At 36.7% G+C, this 22,303-nt stretch overlaps 2 protein-coding genes across 6 annotated transcripts; one reads left to right on the forward strand and one right to left on the reverse strand.

The window, feature by feature from the left end:
- Window positions 1-77: 77 nt before the first annotated feature.
- On the reverse strand, window positions 78-1,672 carry LOC122396371 (PHD finger-like domain-containing protein 5A). Of its 2 annotated transcripts, XM_043394699.1 has the most exons (4): window positions 1,470-1,672; window positions 1,011-1,286; window positions 337-527; window positions 78-218 (listed from the first exon to the last, which is right to left on the reverse strand). In XM_043394699.1, the coding sequence occupies exons 2-4, from the start codon at window positions 1,060-1,062 to the stop codon at window positions 129-131; spliced, it is 333 nt and encodes a 110-aa protein (XP_043250634.1). In that variant the 5' UTR covers window positions 1,063-1,286; window positions 1,470-1,672; the 3' UTR covers window positions 78-128. The 2 variants fall into 2 exon arrangements, with proteins under 2 accessions (XP_043250634.1, XP_043250633.1); XM_043394698.1 differs by lacking the exon at window positions 1,470-1,672 and having other exon boundaries at window positions 1,011-1,429.
- Window positions 1,673-1,900: 228 nt separating this feature from the next.
- LOC122396421 (myosin heavy chain, non-muscle) lies at window positions 1,901-22,263 on the forward strand. 4 transcript variants are annotated; one of them, XM_043394792.1, is made up of 12 exons: window positions 1,901-2,529; window positions 9,264-9,420; window positions 9,838-9,956; window positions 11,580-11,603; window positions 12,066-12,104; window positions 13,808-13,900; window positions 13,991-14,153; window positions 14,646-15,335; window positions 15,724-18,215; window positions 18,312-18,581; window positions 19,478-20,898; window positions 21,520-22,263. In XM_043394792.1, the coding sequence occupies exons 1-12, from the start codon at window positions 2,173-2,175 to the stop codon at window positions 21,644-21,646; spliced, it is 5,952 nt and encodes a 1,983-aa protein (XP_043250727.1). In that variant the 5' UTR covers window positions 1,901-2,172; the 3' UTR covers window positions 21,647-22,263. The 4 variants fall into 4 exon arrangements, with proteins under 4 accessions (XP_043250727.1, XP_043250729.1, XP_043250730.1 ...); XM_043394794.1 differs by having other exon boundaries at window positions 12,066-12,095; XM_043394795.1 differs by lacking the exon at window positions 12,066-12,104 and adding an exon at window positions 10,800-10,817 and having other exon boundaries at window positions 9,838-9,953.
- The last annotated feature ends 40 nt before the right edge of the window (window positions 22,264-22,303 follow it).

The raw sequence follows: 22,303 nt of genomic DNA on the forward strand, positions 1-22,303 counted from the left end.
ATTACACGAGAGGTGGATGTATCCCTAGGGACACAACTATAAATAAACATTCGCATTTACAAATAAACTTATTTATTCAGGACTTAAAAAAAATTATATTATACAAATTAAAGTCTGTTTCACAGTACTTATCTTCTCTTGAACCCATATTTCTTTCTTTCGTAAAATAGATCCGTCTTCGAACTTCCGAGATTTACAATTTTTGGACAGCCATCTCTCTAGAAACAGATTAAAAACATATTAAATTAAATTTATTAGTAATGCTGGTAAGAGACATTCGTTGTAATATATTTAAAGTAGTCAAAAGCGGTTCTTCCTTATCGAAGGCAGACTTACATCCTTTTCTTGAATCGTGCATTCTTTGCAATAATAGGCATCGGAAACACCTGGTCCGCCACAGATAACGCACCTTCCCTGATAAGACCCGTAATTGCATTCGTCGCAAATTCTGACAAGAGTGCATGGTCTAACATAGGAATCACATATGACACATTTGCCGTCACACTTTTCACATAATCTTCCAATCGCTGAAGTTAAAAATTTCATTTTGTTAAACCAGACACAAAATAATTAGATATTAAAGAAACTAACATGCAATTTCAATAAGTTCTTGTTAAATTTTCATATTTGGATTCTTGTGTCGAATCTTCTTCTGCATGAAATTACAAAATAAATATAAAATGAATTAAAACTCGGACAAGTAATTAGCAATAACCATAAAATTAAAATGTAAAATAAATGCTTAGATTAGTCAAATTCATCAAATCTCAAACTTACCTTCGTATAATTTAAAAAGAAAAACTGAATATTTTTGATAAAACAAAGTAATTAAACGTTTAATGCACTGACTTTTCTACACTTCTTCGACACATATTACGACTGCCACGGCAATCAAAGCGTTAAGTGTAAATTTCATAAATAACAGAATGTTCAGGATTTTTGTTGAACTATTTAATAGTTTATAATTAAGAGAGCAACCTAACCTAATTCAATAGAAATTTGATGCTTACCAACTCCCGGTTGTTTTCTGCAGAAAATCAAATCTGGATGATGTTTAGCCATATTATAGAATGGGTATAACACATCAAGGAATACAAAATGGGGGTTATAGTACACAAGTTTTTAAGAATGCACGCCACAAACGATCAACCCGTTTGAACAATTTCAAATTAATTTTCTTTCAATAAAATCAGAATGTCCAATCTAACTCACTGATCTTTTTCTACCGACGTTGAGCCATACTACTGATGCATTATTGGCCTAAACCACTTATAATACTAATCGTGCTGAAAGTAAACCTGGCGATAATGGTAGTTCAGACTATTCTGAATATGGTGATAACTGATACGTGTTAATTATTAAATATTTGTCAAAATAATATTAAGCATTCGATCTCAAATATATTTGCAGATATTTGTTTGTTTCATCTGTGGTAATAAGTATAAAAGCATATCGAAAGATTTACATACCTATCGCTTGCACATTCTCGTTTTTTCGGTTGTTAAAGTTCCTTTCAATATCCGCACCTTAAACCTCTTGAGATACCATTCCAAACGCGATGTTGCCAAATTTAATCGTCCAAGTAGTTATTCATCGGATAAAACACCGTAAAGAAACACTCTATCGCCATTCGGCAGATATTAAACGTTTAAATAATAGATAACCGATCGTGACTTTGTTCGAAGGTGAAGAAATCAATCGTAAATCGTAACGGTTTAAGACGGTTTACCGCGCAAAATATTCTCGATGAAATGATTGGTCGGCGAATTTAGTTTCTGTCCAATGAAACGTTCTCACAAAACACGTCATACGTCGACACGAACGCCACTGTGCGGCGTAATTTCAAATCAAGCCGCCCCACCATTATTCTTGGCGTGAGAAGGAAAGAAGATGGCCGCGAGGAGCGAGAAAGAAAACAATCTCGAAGAGCGTTAAAGGTGGTAGAAGAACACTGTGCCTCGAAGGAGAACGAATAACGAATCGTTCAAATTGCTCGGACATCAGATTATTTGAACCACTGTTGGACCACTAACACTGAAAAACGACGGGAAAACGAGTGTTGAATAGTTACATGTGTGTCCTTGCCACGAAGAGATCAGTCTCTCGAGGATCGTCCTTGGAATCGCTCGTCCCTGAAGCCGGCTCAAGGAGCTAGTGATCTCGAAAACAAAAATGGCGGACGTCGACTCGAGGGTGGATCATTCGGATCCCGAATTGCGGTTCCTTTCCGTTGACAGAAACAGTTTTAACGATCCTGCTACCCAGGCGGAATGGACGCAAAAGAAGCTCGTTTGGGTGCCGCACGAAACCCAGGGTTTCGTCGCAGCCGGAATAAAAGGTGAACGGGGCGATGAGGTCGAGGTGGAGATCGCTGAAACTGGAAAAAGGGTTCTTGTCGCGAAGGATGATATTCAGAAGATGAATCCACCGAAATTCGATAAAGTCGAAGACATGGCTGAGTTAACGTGCCTCAACGAAGCCTCCGTGCTGCATAACCTCAAAGACAGATACTACTCCGGCCTCATTTACGTGAGTTTGACAGATTTTCTCGTTTCCCTTTGTCGAAACTGTCACGAGAAGTTTCAGTCGTTTCGTCCGGAAAAATTATAATTTTTTTTTTAATCTCGGGAGAAACGGAATAAATGATCGTTAAGTAGGCGAACTTGTCAAAAGGCTGCATCTTGGTCGATTTCGGATACGGTTAAAATATGTTATCAAGGTCATCGTTTTGGCCAGTTTTTTCCCTCGCGTGTATGCGCCAATCGGTCTTACTTTTCAAGATATTTGTAAAAAACCGTTGCCACTTTTACATCGAATTCTGCCTATACATACGCGTCCGTGACAGCGTATACGTCAGCATGGGTCCGCCACTTATCTACTCTCTCAATAAACACATCTCGGTGATCGGCAACCAATCTCTCTAATGCACGAACCTAAAGATCGAACTTAATTTCAGTGTTTTGGAATTTTGTAAAAAAGTTACTTCGGTCAAAGAATTTTATCGCTTACCCAAATACCATTGTCCCTTTTCTTATTATCTCTGCTGAAACAAAGTAACCTATTTCGATGCACGCGAGATCAGGTGTCAGTTTTGCGTTTACCTTTCCCCGATCGCCGTCAGGCCGGACGAAAATTCCTAATTATTGAAATTGCCTACACATGATCTATCAGTTCACCTGTTATACAGCAGATTGGTAGTCGGCCATCTCAATATGTTTATAGAAATAATATATAAACAGTTTTTTACGAATATCTCCGTGAATAAGGCCGGTCTTTATACGTGTATTACATTCAAATGATCAAATTCAAAATAACACCCTTTTATGATATATTTACAAATTTTTCAAGTAGAAGGTTGAAACGATAACTGATATATTTTCATAGTTATTGCTTGCCAATTGTGGTAATGTAGAGAAGGCTAGGGTCAATTTATATTACAATCGATTGTAAAATTCTTTATTAGATTCGTCTTATTATGTTGAATTATTTATTTTGGAATTAATATAACATTCGTTGTACGTTCTGCAATTATTACATTTACATGTTTGTATAATCTATCGATTAGTATCCTTGATAAAGAAAAAATAATGATAATAGATGCAAGGTAATGCTTATCGTTATCTCATCTGTAAAAATATTGATAAGTATTAGGAAAATGTACTTGTCGTCTATTTAAAAAATAATAGAGGGAAAGAAAGTTTTTAATAATCTTCGCGCAGTAACTGTAAACTTGGATGGACTTTTTATTTTTTTATTACTTGACGTTTAGTGTATTCGATCGCAGAATACATGTATAATTGCACATAGAGTTTTTTTATTGCTATAATAATTATTTGTTGCGCACAGAAAGTAAAAGTATTTGACCTTCGCCTCTTTATCGGTTACACAATTATTATATTTGAAACTAATTAATTTTGACAGAATATCCATGACAGTTTTGTTCGGTGTTGAAATGCTTAAAAGGTATTCCTTAATTTTTGTATCAAACAGTAATTATTAAATAATATACATGTTTACTGAGAATTCTCTTTGCATCAAAGACTTCTAAACGTTATCACTTTTTAAACAAAGTGGATGAAATAGTTGGAAAATTTTTAATCCATTATTTTTGTTATAATTTTGATTTCTTCCGTCGTCTTTTATTGTCAATTATAAATTTGTCGTTTGAAATGAAAAGATATTGGCAGATTGCATTTTTCATTGATCGTACAACATCCAAAAAGATATTTTTCAAGATATTTTCACTAAGAATTATGTTAAATTTAGATTATAGATTCTTTTTTATTCGTAGAGAGAAGCATTTATAAACATAGCACTGACCTGGCACAAGCTTCTCGCTGAATTTGATTATCTCTCGGTGTTATGATTAAGCACGTTTTTTTTCATATATTTCTAATTAGCATTATCTGTTTTGGTATTTCTCGCGTTAGAATGCAGCATTATCGTCGTATCTCTCAAACCTTGCGATTACTAATAATCATAATACATTGAGCATCGTTTCTTTTCGAAACGTTGTAACAAACATCGTTATATGTAAGAGTGCGTACGATTAATTGCGTATAGTTTGAAATAGATTAATAATAAGTAAGATACGAATACAAGAAACGGCACGAGTAATCCTTTGTTAATATTTCCTCGATACAAGAGTTGGTCTATTAATGCAAGTGCATTATAAATTTCTAAATACTCGGACGAGAAATTGTACATGGGTCGAATAGCTTGTGTGATCGATCAGTCGACGTATCGATCAAAGAAGAACAAAGGATGTTAATCATATCGCGATAAGAAACAGTCTTGTCCGTTTTAATGTGTTTAATATGCATAATCACGTAATAAGTAGGCAGAAACATTAGTCGGTGAAAAGTAGAAATTGAGGAAACGAAGGAATGTGAAGTTCCAATAGTAATAGTAGCTCCACAGTTCCATTCTCGTCCGTTATCAGGTACTGATAACGTCCGTACCTTATTTCCACATAGCATTGACTCATCGTCATTTTTAGCATTCTTTCTGAACATTGTACTGCAATTTAAAATTTCTAGTACAGGTAGGATGAAACGTACGAGAATCGATTCTTGATAACCATTTAATTGTACGATCTATTATCTACTTATCTAGCGTCTGATATTGATTTCACTTTGCGAAGTGTAAAGTGAAATACGATATTATACACGTTGTTAACTGATTATTTGTTAAAAAGAAAGATACGTTTTGGATCGAATGTATCGATTCTTGGAACCAAGAAAAGTCGAGTCTTTTTGTAAACGTTAGGAAGGTAAACTGTGTTTGAAATAATTTGACGATCAGATATGCCCTTGGACGGTGAAACTTTTAACAGACGATATTAATTAAAAGGATTGCAGTTTTTATTGGGCTTTACGATATAGAAATATCTGCTTACGTATAGCAAGCATTCTAGGACACGAGAGGATGACGTCATGCATGTGCCTCGTACGTGCTGATTTTTCTTCTTTCGATCCGCGATATATCGCATTCCGCGCGACGTCCCGAAAATCATGCAAATCTTTTAAATCGCGCTCGATTACAAAGATTAATAACCTCCGTGGTGTCGTCAAACTGTTGACAGAATGAGTAATAATAATAATAAATACATTCACGTATAAAAAAACGAAATGAAACTATAGTTAGTACTAATATTTTTGCATGAAAATTACCAGAATTGAAATATATCGCAGCTGTTCAGGCTTTTCACTTTTGTGATTGGTGTTGAAAGCATATATTCGAGTCGTATATTGGTCAATTTCGTGATTTTACATTTTCCAAATTCCACAGATTAATAGCCTCCGTGGCGTCGTAAAACTATTCATAGAACGAGTAACAATAATAATAAATACATTCACGTATAAAAAAACGAAATGAAACTATAGTTAGTACTAATATTTTTGCATGAAAATTACCAGAATTGAAATATATCGCAGCTGTTCAGGCTTTTCACTTTTGTGATTGGTGTTGGAAGCATATATTCGAGTCGTATATTGGTCGACTTCATGATTTTACATTTTCCAAATTCCAAAGATTAACAACCTCCATGGCGTCGTAAAACTGTTGACAGAATGAGTAATAATAATAATAAATACATCCACGTATCAAAAAACGAAATTAAATTACCAGAACTGTTCAGGTTTTTCATTTTTGAACTAATCAATAAATTACAAATTAACGTAAAATAGAAGTACAAGTTGATATATATATATAGTTAATGTATAAAGTGATCGAATGAAAGGAAATTACTTTAAATGGGAAGTGAGGAGAGAAACTGTTACGTTTCGATCTAAGAAATTTAAAAGAGAAGAGAATGAGAACGATCAAGCAACAGTCCTTATAAGGACGAGTGTCCTTAACCCGCTTCCTTACGATACCATAAACGCTGACTCGATGTACTACACCGATGACAAGTAAAAGAGGAAAAGAGAAAGAGGCAGTTTCACTGAAGACATGATGCCTTTTATAGTCAAGACGTAGTTTCGGTCTTTTTAGGAAAGAAACCGCTGCTCTGACGAAATCGCACAGATTCCGGGATAGATTGATCGAGTACGTAATTTCGTCATACAAGCTTATGCTTTCCACCTTTTTCTTATCGAACATCCGAGAAGAACTTATCAAAAGCGATCTGTTTTCGTTGTTTATTCATTTGTTTATTCGCTGGGCAAACCCTTCGACGGAAAGAGCAACGAGGTCCTAAAAAACGGAAGAGAAAGATTACAAATACAGACAGTAAGATAGAAGATAACCAATGAAACATTTAAATATAGAAAGAGAAAGAAAAATAAAATTTATAATACAAATTAATTATTTACCACCGTTAAAATTTGTCATGACTTTTGTTTTTGTATTTTTTTTAATTTTGTGAAGTAAAAATATGCTACGTAATTCTGGAAACGTAATCGAGCACGAACACTTTGAAGTCTTGTTTCTGTGCGTGTGTAATAGCGAGTATCGTGATTCGATGCGTGTGTTTTAATCATGATAAATTGTGCAGAAAATAACGCATTGTAGTACGCTACAATTACTAAGGATTTCTGCACACGTAGCCAACCTTAACGGTTAATAACTTGAAAACTTGCTAACCGGTAATTATTAAAAGCAAAGTATTATCGTTTTGTTTTTATTGTTTTTTTTTAATGTAAAAATAAGATCTACGTTGTAAGTTTCAGAAAAAGATTCGATAACGTTCTGTTGCTACCGCGTAAAAAGGAAAATTTTATAAATTGTCGGGGAAAATAATGTTAGTTTTTTCGAGTCATTGTTAGTGAGCACTGGCAACCAGGAATGTTAGATAGGTCGACAATACTTACACTCTCAGAGACCGGTTTTGGAGACCTTCGAGAAGAGAGTTCTGTTTAAAAAAAGGAAACAAAATATCCGCGGATCTTTACTTTGCATCGAGACTTTGACCGACCTCGTTTAGGTTCATCTGCCTTGTAGAAAAAAAGCTAAACAACTTCTTTCCTTTGATCGAGCGATTTAATCGAATTAAGCATGTCCGAGAAAAGTATTACCTTTCCTTATCCTACAAAAAAATCAGTTAAATTTAATATTGAAAGTAAACGATGAATCATGAAACAACATGCAGTTAACATTTTGCCACAAATGGAAACAGAATTATTGGAAAGTAAAAATTATCCTTCCATAAAACGTTGGTATTAATTTTAAATAGTTTCAGCAATGGCCCTAAATTACACTTCCGTAATTTATTTTTTAACTTTTACATGGGATAAAACGAACCCTTTGTGCTTCTTCGTAGACATCTAATCGAAAAATGAATTATGGAAAGAATTGTATAAATTCCTCTTGCTCGTTTCCTGCTCGACATTTTTTCATGGTTACACACCGCCATGAATTTGTGTTAAGTGTAAACCGATCCGCTTGCTCATCTTTCTCAGACGATGACGCATACCGTTGACTTTTCCTTCCGTTTGACTCGTAAATTATTCATCGAAGTCGAAAGGAAAGATTTGAAGTAAAAGTTACAGCGCGCTGTAAAATATGATGTAGCCTGTACAACGATTCCTCTAAACGTGGAATAAAAAGCATGTAGGTATTTCGTTGCTCGTAACCTACGATTAATTAATAGAAGTATCGATGATTAAAGTACCAACTCGTGTGAGGTAAATCTCGTTAATTATTTGCAAACTTTACATACATAGTATACGAATTGCTGTCTTCCTCTTTATCCTTTTATTCTACGACTCATTGGCCTGTTTCCCTACTCATAGTGTTCTCTTCGTGTCTTCGACCCTTGTAAAATTTCTGGAATCCATCTTTATCTGCCTTTCTTTGCTTCTCGCCCTTTCCCGCCAAATATCTTCGTTTCCCGCCAGATGGCTCCATGTTGACTTTCTTACATACCGCCCTATTGGCTCACTGTGTGCTGTATGTTGCCCACCGTCTCGTCTAACCTCATTTTTCACTTTTTATTCCGCTTTTCCAGATTCCTACCACCTGTATTCTCACTCTATCAACAACCCTGTTCACCTATGGAATACATTAAACATTCTCCACTGCTCGTAATACTGGTATTAACGAACTCTTGCAACGACCATCCCCTGTTCGATACATGCCATGTATACGAGAAACTGATCTCAAAATATACAAAGTATATTTATTATACTTGAAACGTATATATTAATTTTTTACATAATCATTTAATGCAACAGATTTTTTCATTCCATCGATAATGAAACATTCTGATTTCCCCTTGATCCAATTACGCACAGGACTTTGAACTTTGACATTTGATGTGACTTTTCAATACCTCCTTCCAACTTTCGGAACAACCGGATGTTCGATGATGTTCAACCGGGATTATGTAGAGGGCGAAACTTTCCAACGTTAAAAATTCTATCAACGATCGTTGTTTGGTACGCTATCGAGAGATCAAACTCACGATAAATGACATTGTTTCGCAACGATGCTACACAGGAAACTAAAAGTTTGCACGTTTAAACTAAACGCTTGAGGTTATCAAATGCTATTTGTGTATGTTACCATTACTCCCACAATGGCGTTGTTAAAGATCGTAATTATCGATCAACCCTCGTAAATACACGTAACGTATTAGAGATATATTTAATACATGTATCTTTCTCTCCCGCCAAATATTTTTTTTTTTTTTAACTATTATTTCTACAGTTACATAAAACTGAGATCGAAATCGAGTAGTGTAATCGTCATTACTGATCCAAAAAAAAATTTTTTTTTTTATCTTGCTGGCTTTATTTACCGATTTGCCTCTACGATTGCAGACGTATTCAGGACTATTCTGTGTCGTGGTGAATCCGTACAAAAGGCTACCAATTTACACGGAAAAGATAATGGAGAGGTACAAGGGTATCAAGAGACACGAGGTTCCACCCCATGTTTTCGCCATTACGGATACAGCATATCGTTCTATGCTTCAAGGTAATCAAGTTCGGTATATGTACCACATGCTTCTATTTTTACGCAATTTTGCACAATTGTTTATTGAACAACATGTTTAAATAAATGTTACAGCGTTTGGGATTGTGTTTGGTTCAGGCCAGTAATCCTAAACAACTCGTTATTATACTTAAACACATTTATTTCTAATTTTAATAATAAACGTACATATCTCTTCACGTGTACCCTCACAACGCCATTACACATTACAGGGCACTGTACTCCGAGGGTATTCCCCCTCATATCTCGGTTCCAATGCTACCAACTACAAACAGTAAAAATAACCCTTGTTAGTGTTTATTCCCATCATTCATCGAATCCATGTATTATTAATAATTTGTTTACTGTACTTATGAGCGTATTTATTAACTTCTTTTCTGTTCGTAATATTATTTATAGATCGCGAAGACCAGTCGATTTTATGCACCGGTGAATCCGGCGCAGGTAAAACCGAAAACACGAAGAAAGTTATCCAATACCTGGCATACGTCGCTGCTTCGAAGCCAAAATCTAACGCGGTAAGTTAATAACTCTTTGAAGCGTTTACAGTAAATCTTGGTCGCAATTGTATTTTTACAATTTGTATCTTCATCGACTTGCAATGGAGCTCCTTTGACGAGAGTCGAGTATTCGTCAGTTCGTGATACTGCAATAAGTACTGTTTTTAATTTCAGTTTTTCTTCTGTCAACATTTTTTAAATACAGAGTGTGTCCCATGCAACTAGGAAACGCTGCTTTCAAGAGATACAAAAGAATGTCATAAGGAAAATCGGAAGAATATTGAACGATGCACAAACTGAATGCAATTACATTGATTTTTATGCATTGATGCATTTAAAAAAAATACAAGAATACAGTGTCTGTTTTAGATGCACCGATACATAGGATTGAACAAAATTATGTACTTAGTTTGTGCTTAATTCTATTTAATTTTACCTTTTAACATTTTGTTTGTATCTCTAACCATTTCAGAGACTTAGCTTTTCCCGGTCACGTGAGATACTCTGTATATTTGTAAGATTCTATTCCTCGTTGCACAGGTTATCAGAGACGTTTAAAATAATAATAGTAATAACATATTGTTGCAATTGATTGGAAAATAACGAAGGCCATTGTAAAGTTTATTCGACGCATGAGAGTTTCTGTAAATACTTTCTTCTCTTCTTTCTCTGGTTGCATGTTGCTTCCTAAATTTAATGGATATCTTTTAAATAGATTGTTACGGTTGTGCCAAAGTTTGATTTTTACAATCACGTTTCACGAGACTTAATAATATCAAAACTTGTTCCTGTTTTGATGACAATGTAATAATTGTGTGCAACGCGTTGCACGCGTTATCATTGTAATGCGCGATAACAAAGGGCGGAAGTCCAACCACAGTTCCATAGTCAGATAAAATTTAAGAACGAAAAAGACGATAAATTATCGTAGTAAAGTGTTTAAAAAGAAAACGAGACTATTTCAGTTATTCGTTGCGCCAAATAACGAATCGTTTCGTAATTTTTTTATATTTTATTTACCATTTTAGGATGGTCAACGACTATGATTATATTCCATCTAAGTTTTATTAAAAGTGAAGATCGATTAATGTAAAATTTTCGATCGATCGTCTGATTAAAATCGTGTTACCGCATTTTAAAAAATAATTTGGCAAATTCAACGCCGACCTAACGATCGTCGATCACTGACTGTTCCGATTGCGATTAATTATACCAGGCCATCGTAGATCACTGGTTCTCGAAGGATCTTTCCTTCTTCAGTGAAACGATCCACATACGGGCCTAACTCGATTTTAAATCATTTTTGTCACTGCTCTGACTCACCGTAACGCTTCGAAACTTGTGATCTTATATAGATAAGAATAATCGAAATGTCGTGATGTTCGCTTTTAATGCGATAATGCGAACTTGTTCGAAATTCGATATCGTTTAAAAAGTATCAACCCGGTAAATAAATATTCGTTTGCTGATAAAATACAAGAAAAAACTTACACCGAAAGAAAAGGAAAAATGGATTTTTTTTTTTTAATTTTGTACACCAGAAAAATTGTTTAACTTTTGAACGAGAATTGTACCGACGAATTTAATGTTGCAACTTGTTTTATTCCCGGTGCTGACTTTCGGCGGCCACGACACACCTAGACACCGAGTCCGGCATTAATCATAGTAAGTCAACAATAAAATGATAAACATTCCGCTGACGCGATATGTACGCTAACCATCTGCTATCCGCTTCTTTTACGTTTCCTTATAATTTTTTTTTTTGTTCGTATCCATATTATGTTTTTTCCATCGCTTGATTTATTAATTGTTTCGTCTTGCAGGTTTTGGAAATCTTTCTCGATAATTTCGTCAACCGTCCTCGATTATTATTTTGCACGTGGGAAGTTTACGTTTTAGGGTTTTTGTTTATTAGGCCCGTAGTTCTTTTCCTTGAATGGGATATTCCAGGTTACTCGCAATAACAGTATTTATTTGTTTTTATTCTCGTAACTAACAAACCGACGTTTAACTTAACAAGAATAGTTTAAACGTAATTACTTGCTAGTCGATATTTAAAAAATAAAATGAAAGTAGATTGCAATTGTAACAATTTCCTTTATTTTCCTCGCTGCTCACTGGATTCAGGGATCCGGAAATGTTTCTGATAAATTTGCGGTAATTAATGTGAGAGTCATCTAATTAAATTACTCATTAATGTATTCTATATCATGTATGTATGCGTATATACCTATGTTATGTTTTCTTTTTTCCTTTTTTATTATGTGTTTTGTTTTACTTGTTCTGTACGAGGAGAAAAGTAGAATAGTTTTTGGAAGAACCTGAGAATTGAGAATTAAAAATGGCCTCCCACTCGTTCCTAAATACAAATTATGTTCTTATGCTGTTTTAATATATGAAAATGGAAAGTATCGACGTTTCCTGGCAAGAGATGGTTCTTTTCTTATCTTTCGATACAATTTCAATTAATCGGTTCAATATAATTGACACAATGTTTGATGGTGTTGTCGTACATTGTTTAGCAAGCTCTGAAATTGTTGGGTACTTGTTTATCTTTGCTTTCCACCATTCAACCATTGAACTACCATGTGCAGGCTATCCTAGTAAGATTCTAAATTAAAACGATTGTAGCATTCTTGCAAATAGTCTAGTACATAGTATTAAATTAACAGACCCTAAGTTTTCTTGATAAAATTAAGTATAACGGCACAAGTAATCCAATGGATAAGAGTTATGTTAACTTTATTGCGGTTTCATCTCAGATTTGCCATGTCAGGAATCGAAAAAGCGGATTTAGCAAAGGAAGAAACAATTAATCACCTGATTTTGTCGAGTGTTCATCGAACTAAGAACGAATCAAAAGTACATATAGTAAAATACGAAGTGGAGAAATATTTAAAAAATCGAGGATAGCTTGTTTCACAACAAAGCACCGACGAATCCAAGCAAAATAGAACAAATAAATGTAGAAACTATTTCTTCCAAAAATGGTTATCTCGCTATTGTGTTTGCCACATTGATATTATTGTCAAATTCTGCCCCGTAAGAGTTCTCGGTTGGAAGAATAGTTTGAGAGCAATTTAAATATTGTAAATCTCCATTTTTGTCTCGTTTGTCTTCCATGCATTATGTATCGTCCTTGTCATAGTTCGTAGCTCTTTAATCAGTATACATATGTGTATAAAGTTCTGTAACTATAAGTATGGTATATGAAATTTTTAAGACTCCGATGATCTAGTGTTAAGACGCACATTATTCGTTTATTTTCAATTAATGTTATTCCCAATGCTTATTGCTTAAACATCGCTCTGCATGGATTTCTGGCTATTTTCGTGTAAATCTCTAATTTGAAACGAAACTATAGTAATCGACACGTTTGTAAAACATAAACAGCGACGATATTGTTATTTGAATTCAGGGTAAAAAAAGAATATGTCATTTTAAAGTAGAAATTGGTATACTTTGATTGTCAGCTTGATACATTGTATAAACAGTTTGGTCTGGAATGAACTGTCGACTGTTCGCTTAGTATAATAGTTTCGTTTAAAATATTTTATACTTAGAAACCCTTTGCATTGCTCGCACTGTGCAAATTCCGCAATAAAAAATAACTAAGGACACCATTGTTATACGCTGTACTTGAATTGGGGGGGAAGGGGGTCTTCTAGCACTTTTTTATTCATCGTTAGAGAATATACACGAATTTTTTAAATAGAAAATAATACAAATTATAAAAATTACTTACTAATACGTCCAGGTTGTCCAGGTGGTTGAAAAACGGGTCCGAATAAACAGACTGTATCAATATTATAGTTGAAACATGTTCCCCAATCCTTTGTATCAATTAATGTGATGATTTCTCGTAATAGGGTGAATTGGAACAACAACTGTTGCAAGCAAATCCAATTCTGGAAGCGTTCGGGAATGCCAAGACAGTGAAAAACGACAACTCGTCCAGATTTGTAAGTCGAGCAGAATTTTTTTTTCCATGAATCTTTAAATATTTTTTTAAATCGTAACGATCAATATTACACAATGTTTATTGAATTTAGGGTAAATTCATCAGAATAAACTTCGACGCGTCCGGTTATATCGCCGGAGCAAACATCGAAACTTATCTCCTGGAAAAGTCAAGAGCAATTCGACAAGCGAAGGACGAGAGAACCTTCCACATATTTTATCAGCTCCTCGCTGGTGCTTCCCCGGAACAGAAAAGCAAGTAGTCTTTCGTCGAACCCTGTTGCTGTAATAAAAGTATTACTAACGCAGTTAAAGCAGCTACGTAGCTTGATTCTGACAAAAATAGTACCGGAAATTATTATACAGGGTGTTTGGCCACCCTTGGAAGAATTTTTATGAGGGATTCTAGAGGCTAAAATAAAAAATAAATTAAAAAGTTATTAATAATTAAATTCAAAAATTTCAAATCGTTCTGGAAAAATTATTTTCGGTTGCGGGGGTCAATTGCAATCATTTTCGGTGAATAGACATACCCCCGAAATCCTGCGCATTTTCGAGAAAAAAATTCAGTAAGGTCGGAACTTTGAACGTTAATAACTTTTTAACAAAGACTCCATCAACAAATTGGTATTCTTGATTTTCGTCTTATTTTGGCCTCTAGAACCCCCTATTAAAATTTTTCCCAGGTGTGGCCGAATACACTTGTATAGATATGAAGAAAATCTAATACTTAAACTATCTTTTCAGAGGAATTCATTTTAGAGGACCCGAAGCATTATCCTTTCCTCTCGAATGGCGCGCTACCGTTTCCAGGAGTGGACGATTCGGCCGAATTCTTTTCAACGGTAAAATCCATGCATATCATGGGCATGACGAACGAAGATTTCTCTTCGATCTTCCGTATCGTGTCCGCCGTGATGCTTTTCGGTTCGATGCAGTTCCGTCAAGAGAGAAATTCCGATCAAGCTACGTTGCCGGATAACACCGTCGCCCAGAAAATTTCACACTTGCTCGGCTTGAGTGTCACGGAAATGACGAAAGCGTTTTTGAAACCGAGGATCAAGGTAGGCAGAGACTTTGTGACGAAAGCACAAACGAAGGAACAAGTTGAATTCGCGGTGGAGGCAATATCGAAGGCTTGTTACGAAAGAATGTTCAGGTGGCTCGTAAACAGGATCAATAGATCCCTGGATCGAACGAAAAGGCAAGGAGCTAGTTTCATCGGTATACTGGACATGGCTGGTTTCGAGATATTCGAGCTGAACAGTTTTGAACAATTGTGCATCAATTACACGAACGAGAAATTGCAACAATTATTCAATCACACCATGTTCATCTTGGAGCAAGAGGAATATCAGCGGGAGGGAATCGAGTGGAAGTTCATCGACTTTGGATTAGATCTGCAACCAACGATCGATTTGATCGATAAACCTATGGGTATGTTAAAGAAAATGGTTCTTATTATCCCAGTTAAACGTAAACGGAGATGATCTACTTGTATGTTTGCTTTGTTTCTTTTTCGTTTCTTTTGAAATATTAAATAATGATTTTTAACGTGAACATCATTATAAATGAATGAGAAGAAAAGCTTCACTGGCTCCAAAGGAGATCTCCCCCAGTCGAGAAAGGTGTAAGTGTTCAACTTACAAATCACGCCTGGGGTTCATTTTCAGAATCATTACTCTAATATCTGTTCAATTTTGCTCTTTACTCTATACCTTTGCATAAATTTAAGAATCCCAAAAAACTCCGCTCTCCAATCTTCTCTGTAATGTAACTAAAAGAACAATAAACTGAGAAGAAACTTGTGTTAATTTTGAAATAGGTATCATGGCACTGCTGAACGAAGAATGTTGGTTCCCCAAAGCTACGGACAAAACGTTCGTGGAGAAATTAGTCGGTGCTCATACCGTTCATCCGAAATTCATGAAAACGGACTTCAGGGGCGTTGCAGACTTTGCTATCATACATTACGCTGGAAAGGTTGATTACTCGGCCGCTAAATGGCTAATGAAGAATATGGATCCGCTGAACGAGAATGTTGTTAGCCTGCTACAAAATTCCCAGGATCCTTTTGTCTGTCATATTTGGAAAGACGCTGAAATAGTTGGGATGGCCCAGCAAGCGTTAACCGATACACAATTTGGTGCAAGAACAAGGAAAGGAATGTTCAGAACGGTTTCTCAGTTGTACAAGGAACAGTTGGCTAAATTAATGGTCACTCTTCGAAACACCAATCCGAATTTTGTCAGATGCATTATACCAAATCACGAGAAAAGGGCTGGAAAGATCGACGCGCCGTTAGTTTTAGATCAATTGAGGTGCAATGGAGTTCTGGAAGGGATCAGGATCTGTCGTCAAGGATTTCCAAATAGGATACCGTTCCAGGAGTTTCGACAAAGGTACGAACTTCTCACACCGAATGCTATTCCAAAAGGATTCATGGACGGAAAGAAGGCCTGCGAGAAAATGATCCAAGCTCTCGAGCTCGATCCCAATCTTTATCGCGTCGGCCAGTCGAAAATTTTCTTCCGCGCTGGAGTGTTGGCTCATCTCGAAGAGGAACGTGATTACAAGATCACCGACATAATTGTCAATTTCCAAGCATTTTGTCGCGGTTTCCTTGCGCGTAGAAACTATCAGAAACGTTTGCAGCAGTTGAACGCCATCAGAATCATTCAGAGAAACTGCGCGGCGTACTTGAAGCTTCGAAACTGGCAGTGGTGGCGTTTGTACACGAAAGTGAAGCCGCTTCTGGAGGTGACCAAGCAAGAAGAGAAGCTGACTCAAAAGGAGGACGAGCTGAAACAAGTGCGGGACAAGTTGGAGTCGCAGTTACATTCTGCCCAAGAGTACGAACGAAAGTATCAGTTGGCCGTCGAGGAGAAAACTATGCTGGCGGAGCAATTGCAGGCTGAGGTTGAATTATGCGCGGAGGCGGAAGAGATGAGAGCACGGCTGGCCGCGAGGAAGCAAGAACTGGAAGAAATACTTCACGATTTGGAGGCGAGAATAGAGGAGGAGGAGGAAAGAAGCGCCGCGTTGACTCAAGAGAAGAAGAAATTGCAGTTGAACATAAGCGATCTTGAGGAACAGTTGGAGGAGGAGGAAGCCGCTAGGCAAAAGTTGCAATTGGAAAAGGTTCAATGCGACGCGAAAATTAAGAAACTTGAAGAGGACCTTGCGCTTTCCGACGATACGAATCAGAAGTTGTTAAAAGAGAAGAAAATTCTGGAGGAGAGGGCGAACGATTTGTCGCAGACGCTCGCGGAGGAGGAGGAGAAAGCGAAACATTTGTCGAAATTGAAAGCTAAACATGAAGCAACGATCGCCGATCTTGAAGAGAGATTGTTGAAAGATCATCAGCAAAGACAAGAGGTGGATAGATCGAAGAGGAAAATAGAAACTGAGGTGTCAGATTTGAAAGAACAACTTGCGGAGAGGAAGGCGCAGGTGGAGGAACTTCAACTTCAGCTTGGCAAACGAGAGGAAGAATTAAATCAAGTGATGGCGAAGATGGACGAGGAAGGAGCAGCGAAAGCTCAAGCCCAGAAAGCTTTGCGCGAACTGGAGTCTCAGTTGGCTGAACTCCAGGAAGATTTGGAAGCGGAGAAAGCCGCGAGAAGCAAAGCGGAGAAGTTGAAGCGCGACCTGAACGAAGAATTAGAAGCATTGAAGAACGAACTGTTGGATTCTTTGGACACGACTGCCGCGCAACAGGAATTGAGAAGCAAACGGGAACAGGAATTGGCAACTTTGAAGAAGAACCTGGAGGAAGAGACGTCTGTTCATGAGGCAACAATGGCCGACACGCGTCACAAACATACGCAGGAATTGACAGCTCTGAACGAGCAAATGGATGCTTTGAAGAAGACTAAAGCCGTGTTGGAAAAAGCGAAAGCAACTCTCGAGGCTGAAAATGCTGATCTGGCATCGGAACTTAGGTCTGTCAGCGCCAGCAGACAAGAGTCTGATAGAAGGAGGAAACAGGCTGAACAGCAACTGGCCGAGGTGAACGCAAAATTGGCTGAGATCGAAAGAAACAGACAGGAATTGGTGGAGAGGGTGACAAAATTGCAACAGGAATCCGAGAGTATCATGCAGCAACTGGAAACAGCAGAATTGAAAGCTTCGGCGGCGTTGAAGGCTTCGGCGACTTGCGAATCTCAGTTCACGGAACTTCAGCAGCAACTTGAAGAGGAAACGAGACAAAAGTTAGCCCTGAGTTCGAAATTAAGAACACTGGAGAGTGAAAAGGAAAGTCTACACGATCAGCTGGAAGAGGAAGAGGAGGCGAAGAGAGCCTTGGATAAACATGTAAGATTGTTGATTAAATTTTTCAATTTAATAATAGATCAAACAGGTATAACGTGTGGAAATAACAAGTTTAATACGCATATTTATTTTAAATAGGTCCTTTGCTTAAATGTACAATTAGCAGAAGCTAAGAAGAAGGCTGAAGAAGAGGCTGAAGCTGCCACGGCGTTGGAAGAAGCTAGAAAAAGGTGTATGAAAGATATCGAAGCGTTTCAAAGACAAGTTGAAGAATTGCAAGCCGCTAACGACAAATTGGATAAATCGAAAAAGAAAATTCAGGCGGAATTGGAAGACAGCACTATCGAGCTCGAAACGCAAAGAGCCAAGGTGTTGGAATTGGAGAAAAAGCAGAAAAATTTCGACAAGGTATTTTATTTAATATTTCAATTTGACCGCATGTTTTGAAAAATTAAATAAAATTTTTGAAAGTTATAAATATTATAATTATTAATTTAATTTGTTATTATTTTACAAAATTTTTCACATTAATAGTGCTCGAAATATAATCGATGCGTCGAAAATGTTAGAAATAACACTATTTAGTTTTGAATTATTTTTTACTCGACATTCTTTTTCTTAGGTTTATTTTTATATTCTATTACTTACTATCAGAATTACAATAATCATTTATTTTTTCCTGACAATCTAGACGTTATTTAATAATTATGGCGGAGTAGTTACTGTTATGCTTAAATGTTATATTGATTGAAGATTAATAAAATTGTTACCTTTTTTATTATTAACAATAGTTTGAGGAATTTTCTGTGAGTTTTTAATATTATTATCTTTATTAATTATTTATTTCTAAAATTGTACGTAGGTAATTTGTTGTCGTCCCGAGGATCGGTCTCGCGCTAGAGCAACATTTATAAATTGTGAAATAAATATGTAAACTTAAACTCGTTTTTAGAATCTTTATAAAAGCAACTGTTTCTGGAAAAGTTTGAGCCCTGACTGTAACTAGCGCAGGATCGGCCCATAGGGTTTTATTTTTTATATAAGAATCTCACTGGAACCAGAACATTAATTATCTAATTTGTTTCTAATTGCAAGGGAAATTTACAAAGCACAATTTTAATGGTCCTAGATAAGGGAACGTTTCAGCCAATTTTTTTACATTATTCCCATGTCTTTGAGATGCACAAATAATGATCTGATGTTTTGGTTCTAGCGACCCATACAGTATAGTAGTAGAATTAATGCAATAGATGTCTAAAATTTGTTACGTCTTAATATCTATCGTTGTCGTTATCGTTTTCAAGGTCCTAGCCGAAGAAAAAGCGGTCTCTGAACAATATGCGGAACAACGCGACGCTGCTGAACGCGAAGCTCGTGAAAAAGAGACTCGTGTGCTGTCCTTGACTCGTGAACTTGACGAGATGAATGAAAAAGTCGAAGAGCTCGAACGCGTTCGCCGAGGTCTGCAGTCGGAGCTCGACGAACTCGTGAATAATCAAGGAACAGCGGACAAAAATGTGCACGAACTCGAGAAGGCAAAACGTGCCCTTGAGTCCCAATTAGCGGAGCAACGTTCCCAAGTGGAGGAGCTCGAAGACGAATTGCAGTTCACCGAGGACGCGAAATTGCGTTTAGAAGTGAACATGCAAGCTTTGAGAGCTCAGTTCGAGCGAGACTTGCAGACTAAAGAGGAACAGGCTGAGGAAAAGCGAAGAGGATTGGTGAAACAGTTACGCGATCTTGAAGCAGAATTGGAGGACGAAAGGAAACAAAGAGCCGCCGCTATTGCGCAACGGAAGAAAATGGAGGCGGATTATAAAGACATCGAACAGCAATTGGAGATGCATAATAAAGTGAAAGAGGATGCGTTGAAACAGTTGAAGAAACTTCAAGCGCAGATGAAAGATTGCACCAGGGAAACCGAAGAGGCCAGAGCCGCGAGGGATGAACTCGCTGCAACTGCTAAGGAAACTGAAAGAAAAGTGAAAAGTTTAGAGGCGGATTTGATGCAGTTGACCGAAGACTTTGCCAGCAGCGAACGAGCAAGAAGAGCTGCGGAGAACGAGAGAGATGAATTACAAGAGGAACTTAATAACAATGCTAACAAAGGTACGTTGATGTTGGACGAGAAACGAAGACTAGAAGCTAGAATCGCAACGTTGGAGGAAGAGTTGGAAGAGGAGCAGTCCAATGGCGAATTGCTGATGGACAGAGCTAGAAAAGCTCAAATAACTATCGAGCAACTGACGAACGATCTGACGACCGAGAGGTCGACTACGCAGAAATTGGAATCGCATAAATTGTTGCTGGAAAGACAGAACAAGGAACTGAAAGCAAAACTTACGGAATTGGAGACTGCTCAAAGGGCGAAGACAAAAGCTACCATGCAACAATTAGAGTCGAAGATCAATAATCTTGACAAGCAATTGGAAACCGAAGCTAAGGAGAGATTTGCACAGCAAAAGATTAATAGAAAGTTAGAGAAAAAATTGAAGGAGTTAAGTTTACAATTGGAAGATGAAAGAAGAAATTCCGACCAATACAAGGAACAAGCGGAGAAAGTAAACGCAAGAATGAAAGCTTTGAAGAGGCAACTCGATGAAGCGGAAGAAGAAATCAGCAGGCATAAAGCTATAAAGAGGAAAGCACAGAGAGAAATGGACGATATGTTAGAATCTCAGGAAGAGCTAACCAGAGAGATCGCAAACCTTAAAAACAAATTAAGGTAAGAATCGGCGATTATTTTATTGCGTCTAATCGATTATGTAAACAAGGTATTTATCATTACGTTTCAACCTTTTAAATAGTATAGAATTACAGAGACAATAAGATTTCTAGATAGAAGTGATTTTGTAAAATGTTTAGGGTTTGATGTTACTTGCTTCTTATTATTGAAAGATTAGTTGAGAAACAAGGAATTCTTATTCATGTATTCAAATATTTAGGCGTCAAGGAAAAAAGAAAAGTTGATACAGCACATGAAAATAACGTTGCAAACAGAAAAAACTGTTTGGATTTCAAGAATCCCATAAGTCCTGGTTAGTTTATCAATTAAGTTATATTTAATACTCTAAAATTGTTCGTTATTTGCAATTTATATCGAGCACATTGACCTGGATACAATGGTGCCGCGATATTTTAAAACTTGCATTAATAGAGCTTGCTTTAGTCATAGAATTTTTAAGTGAAAAAAAAGCTAACAAGATGGCGTTGCGGCTGGTGTTTGTACAACTGAGAAACAGTGTTTAAAATATTTTTAAAAGTCTTTGTTGTCAAGCATTGTTTTTTTATTGTTCCGATACATCTTGATATTCGATTAAAAATTACTTTCTATTTTATTCGACAGACGAGGTGGGCCTCCGATAAGCCTTAGTTCGACGCGTCTGAAACGTGGTTCCGTTCAAACCGGTGGCTCCGGCGACGATTCGACGACGCAGGACGAAAGCATCGATGGTGAGGAAACTGTCAACTGAACGAAAGAACACGCCACTTATTGAACTCTCACAACGCAGGAAATCAATAAAAAAAAACCAAGGTCCAAGAGGTGCACGCGACACTCGCTTCGACGAAAATCGAGTTCCAAACAATGAACTCGCTTTCTCGAGATCGGGAAGACGAATTTTACGCGTCCAACGATACCATTAGACGAAGACGGCTTTCTTCTGTACATAAGAGATCCGGCAGGGCCGTACCGAGTAGTATTTTACTTTCGTTCTATCGGAACTACACAAGAAATGACGAACCTTATCTACGATACGATGAAACAATGAGAGACACACGCGATAATACTTATTTTAAATTTATAATCAACAGGTTTATCAAAGATCCGCGTCGTCAACGATAATAATGTTCAACGAAAGAGATTTAAGGGTAAATTCTAACGAGGACTCTAACGTTACTGTCACTGGGTATTAACAGTGCTGGGATGCCATACTTTGTACTAGCTTTATCTTAAGAATTTTTTTTTTATAATCGCATACTTTTTCTAGACCGTGTTCGTCATTTTTTCGTGAAATAAAAAAATGCTACTACTTCGCCGGGTAAGATTCAGACTAGAAATATATATTATTGGGGCTGCATAATCAATAACGAAGTAACACCGCATTTAGGCAGCATTAATTCTATCATAA

This window comes from Colletes gigas, unplaced genomic scaffold, assembly GCF_013123115.1.
Source record: "Colletes gigas isolate AHSC1104 unplaced genomic scaffold, ASM1312311v1 Colletes_gigas_Sc00007, whole genome shotgun sequence".
In the NCBI taxonomy this organism is placed as follows: domain Eukaryota; kingdom Metazoa; phylum Arthropoda; class Insecta; order Hymenoptera; family Colletidae; genus Colletes; species Colletes gigas.